We start from the raw sequence: 20,180 nt of genomic DNA on the forward strand, positions 1-20,180 counted from the left end.
CCTACATCTCCTGGTCTTTCACCCAGACTGTAAATGTTAAGTTTAGAGCTCGCTTCTCAGATCTCTAAAACCTTCTACTTGCTTATTGCTCTATTGTTCTTGTAGCGGTGTTCTCACAGCCCATACTGCTCTCATTATCGTTACCTTGCCACAGGCTGCTTCCTTCTTGCGGCCTTTGGGTGCACTAACTGCACCAATTTTGTTGCTCACTTTTCAACCCAAAAATGTCCAGCTCCGAGCTTTCATTAGTTGTTTTTGTGATCCCTTTATTCAGATTGCCTGGCTACTGTTTGCACATTTCCTCAGATTTCGGCCAGGACCATTTTATTATTTTGCTCATTTTAAACATTTCTTGGATGCACTTGTACCTGTTTTTAACCCTTTATTTATTTTGGGAACAATGCTAGTCTTGGTAACTTGCCCTCCCGGGCCAACCCTATAAATATTTATTTACATCACTGGCTATTTTCTGCAAGACATTCAAGTTTGCTAACCACAATCCTCTCTTCCATACCAAACCAATTACTTTTTATTCAACTAAGGATTGCTGCAGTTTTATTCCTTCTAAAGTGTATTAAGCTTTTCCAATCAAATTGTGGGAAATGAGGCTTTAGAACAATCCAAATATGTGAACATTTATTTAGTCTCACTTAGGCAAACAGCAAGCCAAGCATCTTGATAATTTTGATAATGACAAGGAGAATGGCAGCGCCGATGGCTTTGTCAAAGACATACTCCAGGACTATCTGTCCACACTACACATAAGTGCAGTTCCAAGGTGCTGAGCAGTCAGTAAGCTCATTGCTTCCAAACAGATTGCAACCATGCCCTTCTACCTTTGAAGAGTGACTGAATATCAAACGTTCCGCTGTTTATTAAAAAAAAAAAACACTGAAAAAATGATGCCACTTGGAATTCCATTGCAATCTGGTATGATGCTTCCTGGCTCATTGAACCAACCCAAGGTTGCTGCCATCTGTCAGGTTCATATTGTTAAACTATGTGCAAGAGCATTGTCTGTCAACCCTTTAAGCACAGCACTTGCAAAGAAGGGTGGGGAATCACATTCACACTATGAAGTGGAACCTAAACTCATATTTAAAGGGCAGACAATCCTGGTTGTTTTAAAGGACTGGATGAAGCTGATGTTTTCAAAGCGGTAACAGCGGTCAAATCCACTAAACAGCAAAATGTGCTCAGCTGCTCAGGGTATCCAATGATGCCAATATCACCAAGAGCACATTTTAGCATAAAACCACTCTCCGTACACACTAAAGTCACCTGTTTTGGTTAATGTACCTGGTTTTCATTCTACTTTCTTTGTGCCTTGCAAGGACTTCGATCTTAAAAGGTACAAATGAGTAGTTTTAATAACTACATCATGAAAGTGTGTTGCTATGCACTAAACTTAAAAGGTGAGTGTTGGCGCTCTTGTAGAAGTAAGCCACACTTCTCCTGAAGAACTGAAGCAGACACTGTGCACATAACTGGATTTAGCTGAAAATTTGGTAGGGGGCCAAGAAAATAAATGCACTCAAGACACTGCTGTGTGACGTAAAGCTAACAACTTGAGTTCTATATTCTAATTCATCAGCATTTTCGGATGTCAGTAAATCGGATAAGGAACTGGCAGATCAAACATTAATGTGCCTATTGATGGGAAATGTCACTCTCACACATGGTTAAGCAATTCCACACATGGCTTTAGTACAGTTAGATCTCTCCAAAGGAGAAACACCCTTACACAACACAAGCAATGTTACAGGGGAGTAAGGAGCATGCCACTCCCCGTACACCTACCTCCCACCATATTTGTATTACTTACAGAAGCCGCAACACAAAGAAACGGAGAGCCAATAGAGAAAAAGATGGACTTTATCCTGAATAAGGAGAAAAGTCATTAACAAATGCTAGTGAGGTTGTTAAAGTACACAATCTGCATCAATTGTAAACTTAAGCGAAGGTCACTGCCGTTTCTACGCACTCGAAGAGCTAGCTGTGCTCACATAGCTAAATGGGAAGACAGAGCAAACAATATTTATGTCTGATGAATAAAGGAAGTTATTAGTTTTGCTCACAGTATAAGTCAAATCAAGGAGATCCCTTTTATGGACCTCAAATTCAGTTAAAGTGCAAATCACTACACGAACAAAAGGCTTCACTCCAGTGGCAGGCTTCAAAGAGTACAATTTTAAGCCTATTCCCAGTAGACCAATGTTGTTCTATATCTCATTCCTCTTCTAACTCGATTCTTCCTTATTAGTCAGATAAGTTAGAAGTGTATTTTTTGTTTACTGGTATACCAGATGTCACATAAAACAAAGGTCTGGGAAAACATTATAAATAGGAAAAAGTCAATCTTAATTTTCAACAGCAACACCAGGGCTTTGGATTTCAACAGTGTGAGCTTACAGACCTAGCGCCTGATTTAGAGGTTCTCCTGTCAGCCTCATTACAAGTGCATTATCCCATATGGCACTTGTAATAGGGAAGACGGCATATCCATCACGTTTGTGACGGAGTAACCTGCCCGCCAAACGCTAAATCAGGCCCTTCATATAATTTTCATGTGTCATAGTTTAGTTTGTAGCAATTTCCGGTCTCCATGGTAAACTTCTCTACGAATGAGAGTACATGGTTTAGAGAGTATACTATAAATCATTTTTTTTTTTAAGGAAAAATATTTTTATTGTTTTTCTTGGGGAAGTAAACCGAAACAGCACTACATCATACAGCCAATCATGTAAAGGTTTGATGTGCTGCATCCTTGTTTGTATCCACAGAAGCCACTCTTTAGATGCAGCTTCACAGCACAGTGGTCTCAAGACCTCATTTCATCATGAGAACAAGAGCTTTAAGAAGTATTACTGAAGCTGGGACTTTGGTTCATCTTGATTCCCTTAACTACAGCATGTGATTGGGTAGAAATTGCATACTTACACTGCTTCCTTTGCCTTGTTGTAAAGTGTATGGTCAACACATTAAGTCGGACTTCGTTATGTTGGTAAACAAATCATGTCATACGTCAAATGCCAAAAGCATAAAGTAAGGCAAGGGCTAGACTTATTGGTTGTGAAAAGCATATGTTAAAGACAACAGGACTTAAAGAGTAGATTATCATTACACAATGTTATATCCTGAGGCTAAGCGAATCTCAAATATTACCACAGTAGGCATAGGTTTTGGCGTTGGTTACCCCCACTGACAAACCACTCCGGTAGAAGATTTGCATGGAGATATTTCTTATTAAGTCTCCTTAAGAGGGTTTGTACATTGTTTTATCAAATATAATTTTGTACATAGTTATAAAGTTTGGACTACATACGTGGTGGCTGGGAGCACACACTGAATACAACAGCACTCAATTGGAATACGACTAGTAAGGTATATAGGCATGATTGGCTCATTGGAAAAAATTATTCAGATGTCATAAGTCCGATCTGTTTATAATTAGGGTTCCCGGTTTTATGGTATTTCGTTTTTAGCATTTCTGTCTGTATTTATCCATATTTATTTTTGTGCCATTTTATCTGGATCTATCTTTCTTTTGTGTTTTGCGTAAATATGATGTTGTAAAACTGTACATTTCCAAATTTATTTAACTGATCGACGCACACTCATACTTTGAGGTCTGACGCGTTTTAGCTATTTAAGCTGCCAAATATTACATTTTAAAAAATACACTGGTAAATATTAGCATTATACCACAAACGTATGTTGAGATATGCAGATATTTAAAGAAATTCCATACTGTTTTTTTATTTTCCATGCTCTCCAGCTATTGGGATATATAATTCATGAAAGACAGCATGGAGGTTCAGTTAAAGAAGCACAATTTTCTGTATTTATCCACCTTTAAAAATAAATGCAGACAAAACACATTGTTTTATGTCTATATTCATCTCTAAAAATCCGTAAAAACTGAAAACAGGTAGCCTTATTTATAATAAAAAGTTATGAGGAAGGCAGTAGGACTGGCATATTTATTGTGAGCGCTATATGTTAAAGGGCAGAATATTATTGCACACTGGTAAAGCTGTATATTTGTATTTTGTTACATAGTGTCTCACAGGTTACCATGCTAGACTAGGGTTTTGATGTTGGTAAATCTCTCTGACAAACCCAGGTAGTGTACAAAATTTGCATTGTGAGAATCCCTGTTAGACCAACCGTGGACGGGTTTGTAAATGGTCAGTTAGACATATACATATGTCTAACTGATGCCTTATGAGAAGACGTATTCTCTTAACAGTAGGCTAACCAATGACGAAGACTAGAAGCCTGATTGACTCAGTGGCAAGGGATGTCAGATGCCATATGTATTATCTGTTTAGCAATAAAGGTCAGCAATCCGGATTCATTTATTTTAAAAGCATTTGTTAAAGCCAATATTCCTTTGAGGATGGATTGTTATTACCCTGTGATAAAGCCAATAGACAATTTGTTACAAGAACTCTCACAGATAAACATAGTAGGCAAGCTTTCTGCGGCTGACTACTCCATTACAATACATAATATACCCTTGTGGTAGAATATTTGTTCTTTGAGAACCCTTGACAGGCCCTCGTAGGAAGGGATTACATTGCTTTGCCGACGGTCATTTGTATAGTTTTTGCTGAGTGCTTAATGGTTTGTGGTTGTATTAAAGTACTTTTGAGATCTGGTCTGGCAACTTAAGCTTTTTGCTAGGCTTATGTAATAAACAAAATTCATTACAAAATAGGCATACGTTTACATACACAGACTGGGACTCCTGTCTTTTAGTATTCAATTTTCTCCATTTATAGGTCAACTTTCATTTTCTTTACTACTATTATTTTTTTTAGAATACCCTCAAAGTCGCCAGACAGTGTACTACGCTGCTCATATGCCACTTATTGCATGGTTACTGCTTCTAAAGTGAGCAACCATCTAGGAATGTTATTGTTCATCTCACATTTCTGCTTTATTGTTCTGTGATCACAAACAAGTTTAGAAGGAACATGTCAGCAATTTTGGCTCACTACTGCAATTATACACTATATACAATATACAATACCATTCCAAAAAGGCCACCCACTGTTACGTATAATACTTTCACTTATTTTTTTATGGCATACACATGTCTATCACATTTATGAGGCAACACGTTTTCTTTTTTTCTATATTTATCTTGCATGTGCTTGCTGATTGTATATGTATTATTGTTGATGGGCGAGTGGGTGGATGCAAGAATGAGTTAATGTGTAGATTAATGGATGTGTGAGTGCAATGATGAGTAACACAGTGCTTGTATGCTTAGGTACTGAATGCCTACACTCATAAGGAACTGAAGAGGCACTTCCAATTATAAGCTAGATATTATCATTGACAATACCCGTTTATATAGGTATGCCTCGACGGATTCTTACCTATGCTTTTTAGAGAGCATGGCCTATTCTGGTATGGATCCAAACACTTGGGTCTTGAAAATTGAAGTACTATAACCATTGAGCAAACCTTTGAAAGTTACCTTCATTTATCTAAATCCTTTTTCTAAAGCCATAAAAGTCCGGACATTGGAACACTGTATCTATAATGAACTGGAAATGGAACAAAAGAACCTGGAGGTCTCTTTCACAAACCCTGGCTCTTTTCGGTCAAGTACTTACCATATAATAGCCAGGGAGAAGTTTCTGCAAGAACTCCGCCTCCTTGTGCATCACAGTTTTTATGATGAACTCATCATCACTTGTAACATAGAAAAGGGATCCACTGGCACCAGGATTCGAAAGCTCTATCAAGGGTTCATTGCAGAGTGAATACTAGGAGGGGAGAAAAACAACATTATCCAGAGAGCACATGATGTCTAAAACAAAGCAAATTCTGAAACTTTAACCATAGTGGCCATGTGTCACATCACTGTAATGCATTACATTTTGTGCAGGTTAATAATATTTTTCCTAATGTACACATAAAGTACAAAAAAAATCCCAAGGATAGTCTTGTTTAATATTTTCCCCAGAGTACAAAGAAAGTACAAAAAGAATCCCAAGGATAGTCTTGTTTCTATGTCCACAATATCAAAGTTTACTAGAAAGCCCATTGGGAGGGTGGTAAGTCACCTGAAAGAATAGAGAATACATTTAAAGAGAAAGATTAATTTTCAGCAAGTAACTGGTTCTCTCCCAAGATGTCACCAAACTAGTTTATATTCGACAGGGAGGTGCAATAGGAGAAAGTTATTTGCTTAACAAATAAGCCCTGCGACACAATGTGTAAACGGATTTGGGCCAGAAGATGGTGTTAATACAATGTCTGGATAAGGAATACTGAGAACGCCACTTAGCTGTTTTCCAAATCTCTTTGACTGGTGTAAAAATAAAATAATTAATACCACTGCAGCAGTGTTGCCCTAAACTGAAAATTAACAAATATATGGAGGAGTTATTTAGTTGTCACCTTAAAACAATCAACAAACTATGCTATTGAGTATAGCTCTCATTGAAGCGTTTATGCCTCACCCTTTGCCGCCATGCATTGAAATAAACACGCACTTCGGTAATCATGGTCTAATTAACTCAATAATATGGCCCGCCTGTTATTAATCACCAGATGCACCAGGCGATATGTATGAGGCCTAAGGAATTGAGACAGGAGAACAAATTACTTACCTCTTACAACAGTTCTCAATCAGGAAATCTTGAGAGGACCAACAGAATCCCAGCACACTTTGACAAAGTGACATTCTTTTTTTTATTCTATGTGGGTATGTGCAGGGAACAGCAGCTACATAGTATGTATTTATTTCTCTTTCATAAATAAGCATCAGACTTGATAATTAACTGGGAAGGGGGAACTGTTAATATAGTGCTTACTGCATACCACTACCATGCAGTGAAAAAATGACTGCCAACCGCAGACTTGCTCATCACCTCATCTTATGGTGTAAAGAATCTACAGCACAGTAAATACCACCATGCACTTCATGTTTGGCATATCTATTAAATAACCCCTCTAAGTAGAGGTCACCTTGAATACTGGACGTCGCTTTGTAGACCGAGAAAATAAACCTCAAAGTCACGGGTTCCCTTTACTCAAAAAAATTATAATTTCCCAAAAATGATAGTAATAGTTAAAAAGACTCCAATACTATGAATCTCCCTGAACAGATCTCATCTTATTTGAATACTCCATACTTTATGGCATTCAGGTACTCCACCGTGATGGTGTATTCTACGAAAATTCTCACCTAGAGAAGATGTACACCACGAGACAGACCTATCCAGAGTCTCACAGGGATATACGTTCAGCCAACACATGCTTCACTCAGCCACATGGCCTCATATCATTTTCAATGCTAAGAAATGAAAATGTGTTTGAGGAGAAGGTATCTCCATTACATCATGGGTGTTCCCACCAGGATTAAACCATGTGATCATGCAGTTCATGTGTGATACCTAGGTCTTTTCTCTTAGTGTTAGTCTAAAGGAGATCATTCCTTGCAGGAAGACCAAAACTGTTTTGGTATTTCATTTTGAAAAGGACACTTTCTTACAACAGAAGTTTAAATAATGTGATTTATTGCAATGTATTACAAATGAATCATGTAGCTAGTCCTAGGTAATCACTGAACATGCATACTAATGGAAACATGAATCAAATAAGAACACAGAAAGCAACTGAACACATGTTTTGAAGAAACACTGAGAAAACATGTATTTTCTGACATGTGCACAAACTGTGTTTGAAGAAACCTTGAAACGTACATCACTAAAAAAAACTGCAGGCCCTGGCTAATGTACAATACTGCGTGTACAAATTATGTTAATCCATGCTAGTCAGGAGGTGGTCCAATAACAGTTGTAAAAATCATGTGCAGGATGCATTGGCCGAAATACAAGACTTTCACGTTTTACTTGTAGAAAGTCTGCACTCTGAGATAATATTGTGCATCAAACTTTGTATGATGCACAAAATAAACAGGAAACGACTAAATATTTTCAGTCTGTTTTCGCTCAAGTAAACACCAGGCCTATAAAAGGTGTATACGATTTTCATACAGGGGCAGTGTTAAGCACACAGATGGGTTTCTGAAAAGAGCGCTGAACCAGGAACTTCTGACCGAGTCTGAACACACCCGAGGTATGTGGAGAGGCACTGCATGACCCAGCATATTACTAAACTAACAGGCAACCATACTATTGGAAGGCTGGATACAATCAATGTATTTATAACTTGTAGTTTAATCATGTGTGATAAAATAGGATTGAGGCATATTTGCCCTTTGCCCTAATAGGCAGAATTCTTGCTTGGCTGTATAATTTATAAAATTGACAATCATTCCAATGAGCTTGATTTACAGACAAATTGTGCATAATAAAGAATCATATAGTGAAATACCATCTATTATGCGTGCATACTGATTTGGGGATGTGGGACGAGGCTCCATAAAAACCACCTGTTATGCGAGCTTCACTGACAGGTTTTTCGGACCCGAAACATTCCTGCCCACTCAAGCTTAAATCAAATGGTTGTGGAGTGAGAGATACCTGCCAGTTCTCCGTTTCTCCAAAAAGGTTGTATCTTTATATTGGGACTTCTGGGGACCTACTGACTGTGAGCACTATAAATCGGGCGCAACACGGAAATGTGACTATAGACAATAGAAGCTTTATCGGTTTGACATTTCTACTGAACCTAATTCAAGCTAGCAAGAAAACTTAAATAACACAGGTATTGGATGCCAATCTGTGCTCATCTTGGGTCCATGAATGAGATGAAACCTGCATGGCTCGCATTTTGACATATTGTTAAGTTGACTGTACTGCAGCTCTTGCAAATCAAAACACTTCACCTTGGGGGTTATGATACAACAGCCAGCTTTCAAAGTATTGGAATCTGATATTCTGAGGCACAGCAAATAAATCCACTACTGGGTGGCACAATTTGCAAAACAGGGACCACAGTCTACTGCTCTCCGGTCAAACCCGTTTTGTCCTGCTCTGGTGGAACTTCAAACTATTAGTTTTCCCTGGCAAGTGCCCACTTGTAAAGGTGAACCAACAGTCAGCACTGCAGTTGTTGGACTTCTGACAACTGAGTAGATCATGTGCACCCCGAATTCATGATGTAAAAAATCCAACCATATTGTCTGTCTAGATTACGTAAATAGGAGTTGAAAAGCTTACAGCCCAAGATGAATCACCATTAACTGTAGAATGCTGAAAGGCAGGCTCTTCCTGAAACCGACCGATCATGTCAGACCATAAAGTGTTCAAGATGAGCCCCAACATAACATGCATGCATCTGTATAAGTGCATGATAAAGCTCCAATCTGTGAAACCAGGGGCTTTCAGACAAATTTGTTGGAAAGGTCCAATCAGATTAGTGCCTCTTTGAAAGTGTGGGTATGCACACTTTTTCCCACAGAATCTCCACTGTCTGTTAGCATTGTTGTCTAATTATTTTATAGGTCTTGTTCTAAGACAGCATAAGGCTTTCTGGGAAACAATCTAAAACATACTTCCAAGGAGGGACTTATAAAGTCAGACTGAACAGACTCTGGTGTCTGATCATAACCATCGATTTTAACTGTTTTCCTGACTTGTACACTCTTCTTACATCGTCTCCAACTTCCTGACTTTTTTCTGTACAAGAAAATATATTCCTTTTTCTCACTGGCAAATTCTCTACTGTTACTTTGAAGTACACTAATTGAACAGCATTCGTTCCTTTTCTACATATTACAAATGTAACTGGACCAACCCTAGTGGAAGGGTATGAGGCAGCCAATTTGGAAATTATAGAGCGTGACCATATTGGACTGTCAATCGCCCATCTCAGTCTTCATAGCTGTCCGTTCTTGCGCATAATGTAAGATCTTGCCCAATGTAGGACTAGAAAAATGGAACAAGAAGGAAAATAGTAATTGTGTTTTGAAGTGTTGTGATCTGGCTTGACCGGATGCTCCCCACCCTGATATTGACCTGGATTGTGCTGGTCTGAATAGGTATAATGTTCTTGGTAACAGAGAGGCTGCCGCACTGACTGCTCTGGCAGTTTTTATACCTGGTTCAAGAAGTAGACAGATGCCTGGTCTTTTCTTTATAACAAGATCTGTAAGTGCTTGGTTTTGAGCAAGTCGTAATATTTTGTATGGCATCTTTAACATGCTTTTTCAAAAAAGGTATGACTATTGTAAGGCATGTTAAGGACCTAGATCTGTACCTATGGTGGAATGATGTGCTTAAGATTAATCAACCACTGATCTGTCTATCAGCACAACCAACAAGGTGGTCTTTGGTTACATTTATTTTACCTGATCTTTATACTCCTTGGATGAAGGGGGATATATCTTCATACATTTGTCTACTCTACCGTCTAATGATTAAGAAGCAGTTGATAGCTTTAATAGCTACTGCAGAAACTTTTCTACCTGGTACATTCAGGTGGTGACGTTCCCCGCTACGGGACGTGGAGGATGGCTGAAATATAAGAAAGCCTAATCCAGAATCTCATCGGAACTGCAGCATTTGGGATAGGGTGACCAATTAAAAGGCACCAGTTAGCCAGCTTATACTTCTTTTCAGGTTTAGGAACTAGTACAGTAAAAAGGATTTGGGGTTTTATCTACACTTCACATGTTAGGGTCATGAGATTAGTACTCTGAACAGGAAAAGATAGAGCAAGTTCATCAGTCCACGTAACAGGAAATGAATGGCCAAGAGAAACATTTCTGGAAGAAACCAAAAATAAGTTATTGGCTCTATAGTGGGTCAGTGGCGGCCGCCACAAACAAAGAGTGGTGATGCGGGCGGAGGGGACGCAGGAGGGGATATATATTTAAATCTTATACTTCTACTATATGTATATACTTACCTGAAGACGCAGGCCGCCTCCCGTGTCGCGTCGCGCCTCCTGTCCTCTTCCTGGCCCCAGCAGCACCAGGGACAGACTCCTATCCAATCCCTGTGCTGCTCTCATGCTATGAGAGCAGCGGGGGATTGGCATGAGCGGGCTGGAAAACGCTTCACTTAGACCATGGAGTCTGTGGGGTTTCCAGCCTGGCTGTTCAATGCAGCCGGCTGGAGAAAACTAAATGCGAATGTGTGTTTGGCCGGCCAGAGACTGTTGGCCAGACACATATGCGCACTCTTCCCACCCATGCCAAGGCTCCACCCCTCCCTGCATACGCTAGCTCAGAGCCGGCAAGCGAAAAATAAAACAAGGCTAGAACACGTTTTTTTTTTTCATTTGATGACTGAGTCAGGCAGTGGGGTGATGCTCCTTCGCCATTGCAGAAGAGCTGCCGCTGTTGTAGGTAGATTCAAAACCATTCCAAGTCAAAAATCACTTGATTGTCCAAGAGGCTGTACTATTCAGAAAGAGTGACAAATGATCCAAGGGAAGTTCCCTAAAACAAGGAGATTTTGCATGTCAGTGGGTCAGACAATGGCACAAGTACTTTGCACACGGGACCAAATGTCTAAATAAGATCCATTATTTCTTTTGCCACAGATATAGCTTTATGAATAACTTCTTAACAAGTTACGATCCAGACAGTTTCTTTGAGTCACTGGGATCCAGGCTCAGGTTAGAAATGTGTTTAATGGCAGTGTTCATTGGGCAATAGTCCTGCTGCAATGACTTCAAGGTTCGAGAGACAGAAGTTGGTCTCTGCTAAAAAACCAAAACCATAGATCATGCTCAGTAATAAAAACACAAATCTTTACAGTGGGCTTAATCACAGGTATAACATTAATTAGCATGGCTGAGACCATGTTTGAAATGGCCACTGTTGAAACCACGTCAAAGTAGCAGGTGAATAAAGTAGGAAAGCTGAAGTAGTAGTTTAGAAGAGCCAAGTGCCTACAAAACTGTGTAGAAGCTGTAGTCCAGACATGTTTCGACTATATGTAAAACTGGTATAGTGGAAACAAAACAGGTGGCCATCAGTAAGATCCAGGACAAATGATCATGGACAGGCACATGCTGGCTCAGACTGGGTACTCATATGGAGCAGAGACTTATCTGAAGCCCTCAAATACCTAGAGGAGGCGAATGAAGCAGGAACAAGTTGAACTCCAGTGTTTGTGGTAAACAAAATAATGCCCAATACAAACAGGACAAAAATTACTGAGTGGACAAAGCTTATGAATCGGGAGACTGTCAAGTCCTCCTACTGTGAAGAGCTCTAATGGGAGGAAAAATAGATGTGAAGCCTGCACAAGTTTTTAGCTGCAGCTTTTTAAACTAGTTCAACTAAGAACTCTGCACACCAGCAGCAACTTCTACACAACAAAGTCAATTTTAAATAGCAGTATTAAAAGCCATGTAGGAAGACAGGATATGAATTGTCCTTACCAAATAATCATCTGGGCGGATGCCAAAGAGCTCCCGGAAGTACCGAAAAGCCACAGGTGCATAGGTTTTAAATCTGAAGTCTGGATAGTGGTGTGCTGGTGTGAGGTTACTTCCTTCGCTGCACTCAAAAGAAAGCAGGGTCCATTAATAAATAAAGAGATCATTACTTAAAACAAACGAATACACTCCGCTATCCTGATCACACCAGCTGGCCCCCACATAGAATCATAAGACTTTCTCCATTCTTTTCTAATAAACCATGGTATCCCCCATAAAACAGGATCATTTTGTTAAGTTCTTAAACAACACAGAAAGCATACAGTGCACTACACAAAACCCACTGAGTACTTTAATCCCCCATAAAACAACCGTTGCAGAGTGCCGTGGTGCAGAGTGGCGCAGAGTAGAGTGCAGTGGTGCAGAGTGGCGCAGAGTAGAGTGCATTGGCGCAGAGTAGAGTGCAGTGGCGTAGAGTACAGTGGCGCAAAGTAGAGTACAGTGGCGCAGAGTAGAGTGGCGTAGAGCTATGCAGAGTAGAGTGTAGTGGCGTAGAGAAGAGTGGCGCAGAGAGGAGAGGTTCACAGAAGATTGGACTGGCGTAGAGTAGTGCAGGAAGTGGCATAAACATTAAGTGGTGCAGGGTAGAGTGGTGTAGAGGCCTAGAGTGGTAGAGCAGCATAGAGGGTAGTGACATTGCGTGGGGTAGAGTGCAGTCACAGAGCGGAGTGGCGTACAGTGGTGCGGAGAAGAGCGGAGTGGCGTACAGTGGTGCGGAGAAGAGCAAAGTGGCGTATAGTGGTGCAGAGAAGAGCAAAGTGGCGTATAGTGGTGCAGAGAAGAGCAGTGTGGCGTATAGTGGTGGAGAGAAGAGCAAAGTGGCGTATAGAGGTGCAGAGAAGAGCAAAGTGGCGTATAGAGGTGCAGAGAAGAGCAAAGTGGCGTATAGAGGTGCAGAGAAGAGCAAAGTGGCGTATAGAGGTGCAGAGAAGAGCAAAGTGGCGTATAGTGGTGCAGAGTGGCGTAGAGTGTTGCAGAGTGGGGCAGAGGAGCAGAGTGGGGCAGAGGAGTAGAGTGGGGCAGAGGAGCAGAGTGGGGCAGAGGAGCAGAGTGGGGCAGAGGAGCAGAGTGGGGCAGAGGAGCAGAGTGGGGCAGAGGAGAGCAGAGGGTTGTGGAGTGGAGTGCAGTGGCGTAGAGTGCTGCAGAAAAGAGTAGAGTGGTGCGGCGTAGAGCGCAGCGGCGTAGAGTGCAGCGGCGTAGAGTGCAACGGCGTAGAGTGCAACGGCGTAGAGTGCAACGGCGTAGAGTGCAACGGCGCAGAGTGCAGCGGCGCAGAGTGCAGCGGCGCAGAGTGCAGCGGCGCAGAGTGCAGCGGCGCAGAGTGCAGCGGCGCAGAGAGCAGCGGCGCAAAGAGCAGCGGCGCAAAGAGCAGCGGCGCAAAGAGCAGCGGCGCAAAGAGCAGCGGCGCAGAGCAGAGTACAGTGGTGTAGAGTGCAGTGGTGTAAAGAGCAGCGGCGTAAAGAACAGTGGTGCAGAGTAGAGCGCAGTGGCATAGAGTTGCGCAGAGTTGAGTGCAGTGGTGTAGAGTTCAGTGCATAGGGTGGCGCATAGAAGAGCACAGGAGCATAGAGTAGAGTGGCCACTCACTCAGCTAACTCCAGTAGCGTGCTGCCTGCATTGTCCACGGAAAGAGCAGAGCTCCGTCTGCCTTTGGTTCCCGTTTCCTCTGCGTGCTGCCTCCCCTCTACGAGGACTCGCTGGTGTGAGCGAGCCCTGCAATCGGCAGGGCGTGCACAGCGCTCCCAGCTTGAGTCCCCTGGGTCGAGGCTAGGTAATTGAAATCACCACCAGTGAGCCGGGGGACTGCGAGGACCAGCAACCTCCACGTTGTACAGCTGGTTCCTCTTCCCCCGGCGGAGACGCCCACGGACACGCCCATCAGCCCATTACCTTTCGTGACACCCGCTCCGCGGGTGCCACTCACTCAGCTAACTCCAGTAGCGTGCTGCCTGCATTGTCCACGGAAAGAGCAGAGCTCCGTCTGCCTTTGGTTCCCGTTTCCTCTGCGTGCTGCCTCCCCTCTACGAGGACTCGCTGGTGTGAGCGAGCCCTGCAATCGGCAGGGCGTGCACAGCGCTCCCAGCTTGAGTCCCCTGGGTCGAGGCTAGGCAATTGAAATCACCACCAGTGAGCCGGGGGACTGCGAGGACCAGCAACCTCCACGTTGTACAGCTGGTTCCTCTTCCCCCGGCGGAGACGCCCACCGCCCACAAGCATATAACTTACACTACTTCCTCCGCGCAGCGGGATGCGCGCGGGTCGTAGCCCGGGGCGAAGACCGGGCAAAGAGCGGGCCGTTGAGGCCGTTCGAGAACGTGAGAGTCCGGTCCGGCCCACCCCCCTAAGTTCACATCCAGGTCGTTCCAACACAGGTATTAATTATCTTTATTGAATACTCTTATAACTTGATAGTTAACACAAAAAGAGCTCTCAACGCTTAATTATTGGAAAATGACCACAAGAATGAACACAAGATCTAGCAAGCAGAAAAAAGCAAAAAAGAATGGTATAGGAGAAATACTATTGGGCCCAATGGATGACTTTTTAGCTAAAGCAAACACATTTATCGACCAAAGCATAAGTTTAATTGAGAGGAGAGTCTCAACCGAACTTGAAATCGCTCGTCGATCCTCACTGGGACTACTGGCAACTGCAAAAAACCCAGAAGTACAGTCAGCATCTAGCCAAACCATGGTGATCCCAAACAGGCTTAGTCTTCCAAACAATGTAGACCTTTCAGCATCACAAATCTCAGTAACTTTTACAGAAAGCGATCTGGAAAAAAACCCTGACATTTTCCCTGATCCAACGCCTGAAGAAACAAGGCAAATGAGAGGGAGGCGGGAGGGAGCTATAAAGAAAAGGAACGTTAGGAAAAACTCTGAGCACACTGAAAATACCAAAGCAACCGATCATGCAATTTTGGTCGATGACACAAACCTTCCAACACTATCCCATCACTCTGCTCCCCCAACAAATAATGTTGTAATAGTACATCACTTACCACACGACCTACAAGATTCTTTAACTCCAGAACCCCCAAGCCCACAGCAATCAGGTAGAGAGAGAGAACCAGCGAGGCTAATTAAGGAGATAGCATCTCTCCTAAATTCTTACATTCGTCCTCTAGAATCCAGACTCACTAATATTGAGAGCCAATTAACAAAAATCTCAGGCTCTCTTAAATCTATTCCCCCACAATCCCATCCAAAACCACCCCTAATTTCCACGACTACTCTTCCTGCAGTTAAGAAATCTGTAACTCTACCTCCCCCACAGACCATAACACAATCTACACCAACCCTTCGAATAGTAGCTAATCCTCCTGCTGCACAAAAACCAGTTCCCAAGCCCTTGACCATCCCCTTACAACCCAGTGGCCAATTAACTCCAACAGCAATCACCCCAACTATAAACACACCCGTTCCTAGTACCCCTGCCGCAACAAACACAAACCCACCAAAACCAAAAGGTGCCCCAGGAAGGCCTATTGATCAAAGACCTACTCTAAATATGCCACCTGAGGCATTTCCATACGTGGTAGTTATGACAGGGGTAACCGAACTCACAGGTGAGGGAACTGAACCCAATTGGTCTCTACAGAACAAGGTTCAGCATTGGTTGAATATAAACCGCCCCGTCCCGCCTCCCTGGAACAGCAGAATAGCGTCAGTATGTCGGACCCCGTGGGTAGGCAATAGGAAAAAAACTATCCGGGGTGATTGCATTGTAATTACGTTTGAGGAACCCAGTATAGCCGAGTACATCTGCTCCTGGGAATTCAACAGCACCTCGGGGGGGGATCGCAACAAGATCGTTGTCCTACTACCCAAAAAGGTATAACACTCACAATCATACTCGCCATACTGATAACATCTGGCGGAAACCAATTCCGCAGCCGTGGGAGCTAGAGGTCGCTGGGCCAAGGCTACCACCGCGTTATAGCAACCAGGATGACTCCTGGTGGTTAGTAAATCGAAATCACCAGCAGAGAGAAGTACCTTGGCAGATTGTGGGCCCACAAAACAGATCCAGAACCTGGGAGCAGTGGGAGAGACCACCTCATCAACTATTTGGATCCAACTACAGAGATAACACTAATGGACAAAATTGGCGAGGTATATCGACCACGAACAGGTTCAGCGGCCTGGAAATGGTCGATTGACCAAAAATCAAAAGCCCGGAGGCCTCTCGAATAACTCCGGATCCTCGCACCTCCCTTCCCGCCCCTCCACAAACGAAAAACACAGCCTCAGACAATACATTTACCCAGCTTTCGATAGTTTTTAGGTCTCCTGGCGTTTAACAGCGCGTCAGCGCTGTGTCCGCCAGGAGATCTTTTGTCGCTGACTCTGCTTCCCAGGAGACAGCACCTGGCGCGCGCATTTTCTCTCCGAGGAGGCGATTAGAGCTGGCCACGCGCACGCGAACGAGCGCTGTGGCCAGCTGCTGTCTCCTGGGAAGCTCCTACACGCATGCGCATTCACACAGACACACACACGAGCACCCATGCACGCACGCACGCACATACATACATACATACATACATACAGAGACACACACTCTCCCATGCATACACACACACACACACGAGTGCGCCGAGGCCCCCCCGCCGTCGCACACATACATACACACACGAGCATACACACACACACACACACACACACACACACACACGTGCACCGATACCCCCTCCTACCTCCTACAACTAAGTTGTCCGGTCCTGTTCTCTTCCGTGCAGTCCTTGGATTCCGCCGGTTTCTCCTCTCGTTGCCCGCTGCCCGTCTCTGCCGGTCTGTGATCCCACTTCTGGCCGTTTAGCGCGCATGCGTGTGATTGCACGCATGCGCTTTCCAGATCCAGCGGCGAACACTACTCCTGCTTGAGCAGCGTTAACCCCATCGCTGCCAGCCAAGGCTGAAAACAGAGCAGAAGCAGCCAGGCAGCGGCTGCACAGCTCACTAAAGGCAGAGGGCACAGGCAGCTCAGAACGATGAAGCATCAATTGTATTTATTAATAGCAGCCACAGCAGGTCAGCTGCACTCCTATATACCGGTGCGCGCCGCGGGTTCAGGGAGGTACACTGGCAGGGAGAGCTATATCAATATAATACTATACTGCTGACTTTCAAAGGGGCTGCTTCCATTAGGACCGGAGTATCACGGGGTCAACTGGTGGCAATGGAATATTTATATACCTTATATAGCTGCCACCGAGCACTCAGGATGGTTTGCAGTGACTGCTAGGAGTCAGTGAGCTTACAGAGAGCCCCCTTTTCGGTCACAGGCTGCTCTGAAGACAGGCAGTAGCAGTAAAACACACTACTGTGTGTGTCACTACACTGTCCGAACACCGTTATCTTACTGGGACATGTGGTATGGTAACAGTTATGTATTACACTGGTGGCCAAAGGAGCTAATGTGCCTACTCCAAGGATCTGTGTTTGCTCTCCTATACTCACATGTTCACTTGTTTGATTTCACATGAGTTTACATGGCTTTTCATCCTTCTAAGGTCGATAAAATGAGTACCATTGAACAAAGGATCTTTGACCATTCAATAGCACAACTAAACTTTTCAGTGAGCTTACAGAGAGCCCCCTTTTCAGTCACAGGCTGCTCTGAAGACAGGCAGTAGCAGTAAAACACACCACTGTGTGTGTCACTACACTGTTTGAACACCGTTATCTTACTGGGACATGTGGTATGGTAACAGTTATGTATTACACTGGTGGCCAAAGGAGCTAATGTGCCTACTCCAAGGATCTGTGTTTGCTCTCCTATACTCACATGTTCACTTGTTTGATTCCACATGAGTTTACATGGCTTTTCATCCTTCTAAGGTCGATAAAATGAGTACCATTGAACAGAGGATCTTTGACCATTCAATAGCACAACTAAACTTTCAGTGAGCTTACAGAGAGCCCCCTTTTCGGTCACAGGCTGCTCTGAAGACAGGCAGTAGCAGTAAAACACACTACTGTGTGTGTCAGTACACTGTCCGAACACCGTTATCTTACTGGGTCATGTGGTATGGTAACAGTTATGTATTACACTGGTGGCCAAAGGAGCTAATGTGCCTACTCCAAGGATCTGTGTTTGCTCTCCTATACTCACATGTTCACTTGTTTGATTCCACATGAGTTTACATGGCTTTTCATCCTTCTAAGGTCGATAAAATGAGTACCATTGAACAGAGGATCTTTGACCATTCAATAGCACAACTAAACTTTCAGTGAGCTTACAGAGAGCCCCCTTTTCGGTCACAGGCTGCTCTGAAGACAGGCAGTAGCAGTAAAACACACTACTGTGTGTGTCACTACACTGTCCGAACACCGTTATCTTACTGGGACATGTGGTATGGTAACAGTTATGTATTACACTGGTGGCCAAAGGAGCTAATGTGCCTACTCCAAGGATCTGTGTTTGCTCTCCTATACTCACATGTTCACTTGTTTGATTTCACATGAGTTTACATGGCTTTTCATCCTTCTAAGGTCGATAAAATGAGTACCATTGAACAAAGGATCTTTGACCATTCAATAGCACAACTAAACTTTTCAGTGAGCTTACAGAGAGCCCCCTTTTCGGTCACAGGCTGCTCTGAAGACAGGCAGTAGCAGTAAAACACACTACTGTGTGTGTCAGTACACTGTCCGCACAGCGTTATCTTACTGGGTCATGTGGTATGGTAACTGTTATGTATTACACTGGTGGCCAAAGGAGCTAATGTGCCTACTCCAAGGATCTGTGTTTGCTCTCCTATACTCACATGTTCACTTGTTTGATTCCACATGAGTTTACATGGCTTTTCATCCTTCTAAGGTCGATAAAATGTTTACCATTGAACAGAGGATCTTTGACCATTCAATAGCACAACTAAACTTTTCAGTGAGCTTACAGAGAGCCCCCTTTTCGGTCACAGGCTGCTCTGAAGACAGGCAGTAGCAGTAAAACACACTACTGTGTGTGTCACTACACTGTCTGAACACCGTTATCTTACTGGGTCATGTGGTATAGTAACAGTTATGTATTACACTGGTGGCCAAAGGAGCTAATGTGCCTACTCCAAGGATCTGTGTTTGCTCTCCTATACTCACATGTTCACTTGTTTGATTCCACATGAGTTTACATGGCTTTTCATCCTTCTAAGGTCGATAAAATGAGTACCATTGAACAGAGGATCTTTAACCATTCAATAGCACAACTAAACTTTTCAGTGAGCTTACAGAGAGCGCAGAGTAGTGAATGCAGAGTAGTGAATGGAGAGTAGTGAGTAGTGAGTGCCGGGTAGTGAGTGCAGAGTAGTGAGTAGTGAGTGCAGAGTAGTGAGTAGTGAGTGCAGAGTAGTGAGTAGTGAGTAGTGAGTGCAAAGTAGTGAGTGCAGAGTAGTGAGTAGTGAGTGCAGAGTAGTGAGCAGTGAGTGCAGAGTAGTGAGTAGTGAGTGCAGAGTAGTGAGTGCAGAGTAGTGAGTGCAGAGTAGTGAGTAGTGAGTGCAGAGTAGTGAGCAGTGAGTGCAGAGTAGTGAGTGCAGAGTAGTGAGTAGTGAGTGCAGAGTAGTGAGTAGTGAGTGCAGAGTAGTGAGTGCAGAGTAGTGAGTAGTGAGTGCAGAGTAGTGAGCAGTGAGTGCAGAGTAGTGACCAGTGAGTGCAGAGTAGTGAGTGCAGAGTAGTGAGCAGTGAGTGCAGAGTAGTGAGTGCAGAGTAGTGAGTGCAGAGTAGTGAGTGCAGAGTAGTGAGTAGTGAGTGCAGAGTAGTGAGCAGTGAGTGCAGAGTAGTGAGTGCAGAGTAGTGAGTAGT

The 20,180-nt window shown here is 43.4% G+C and overlaps 1 protein-coding gene across 3 annotated transcripts in view; it reads right to left on the minus strand.

Moving 5' to 3' along the window:
- Nucleotides 1–20,180, minus strand: part of PIP5K1C (phosphatidylinositol-4-phosphate 5-kinase type 1 gamma) — a 148,542-nt gene that overhangs the window by 65,111 nt on the left and 63,251 nt on the right. For all 3 annotated transcript variants that reach the window (XM_078668619.1, XM_078668618.1, XM_078668620.1), the window contains 2 exons: nt 12,325–12,442; nt 5,631–5,783 (listed from right to left, as the gene is read on the minus strand). In XM_078668619.1, the coding sequence (XP_078524745.1) occupies nt 5,631–5,783; nt 12,325–12,442 (271 nt within the window). The remainder of the gene's footprint in view (nt 1–5,630; nt 5,784–12,324; nt 12,443–20,180) is intronic.

The sequence above is a fragment of the Lissotriton helveticus genome, chromosome 12 (assembly GCF_964261635.1).
Source record: "Lissotriton helveticus chromosome 12, aLisHel1.1, whole genome shotgun sequence".
Taxonomy (NCBI): Eukaryota; Metazoa; Chordata; class Amphibia; order Caudata; family Salamandridae; genus Lissotriton; species Lissotriton helveticus.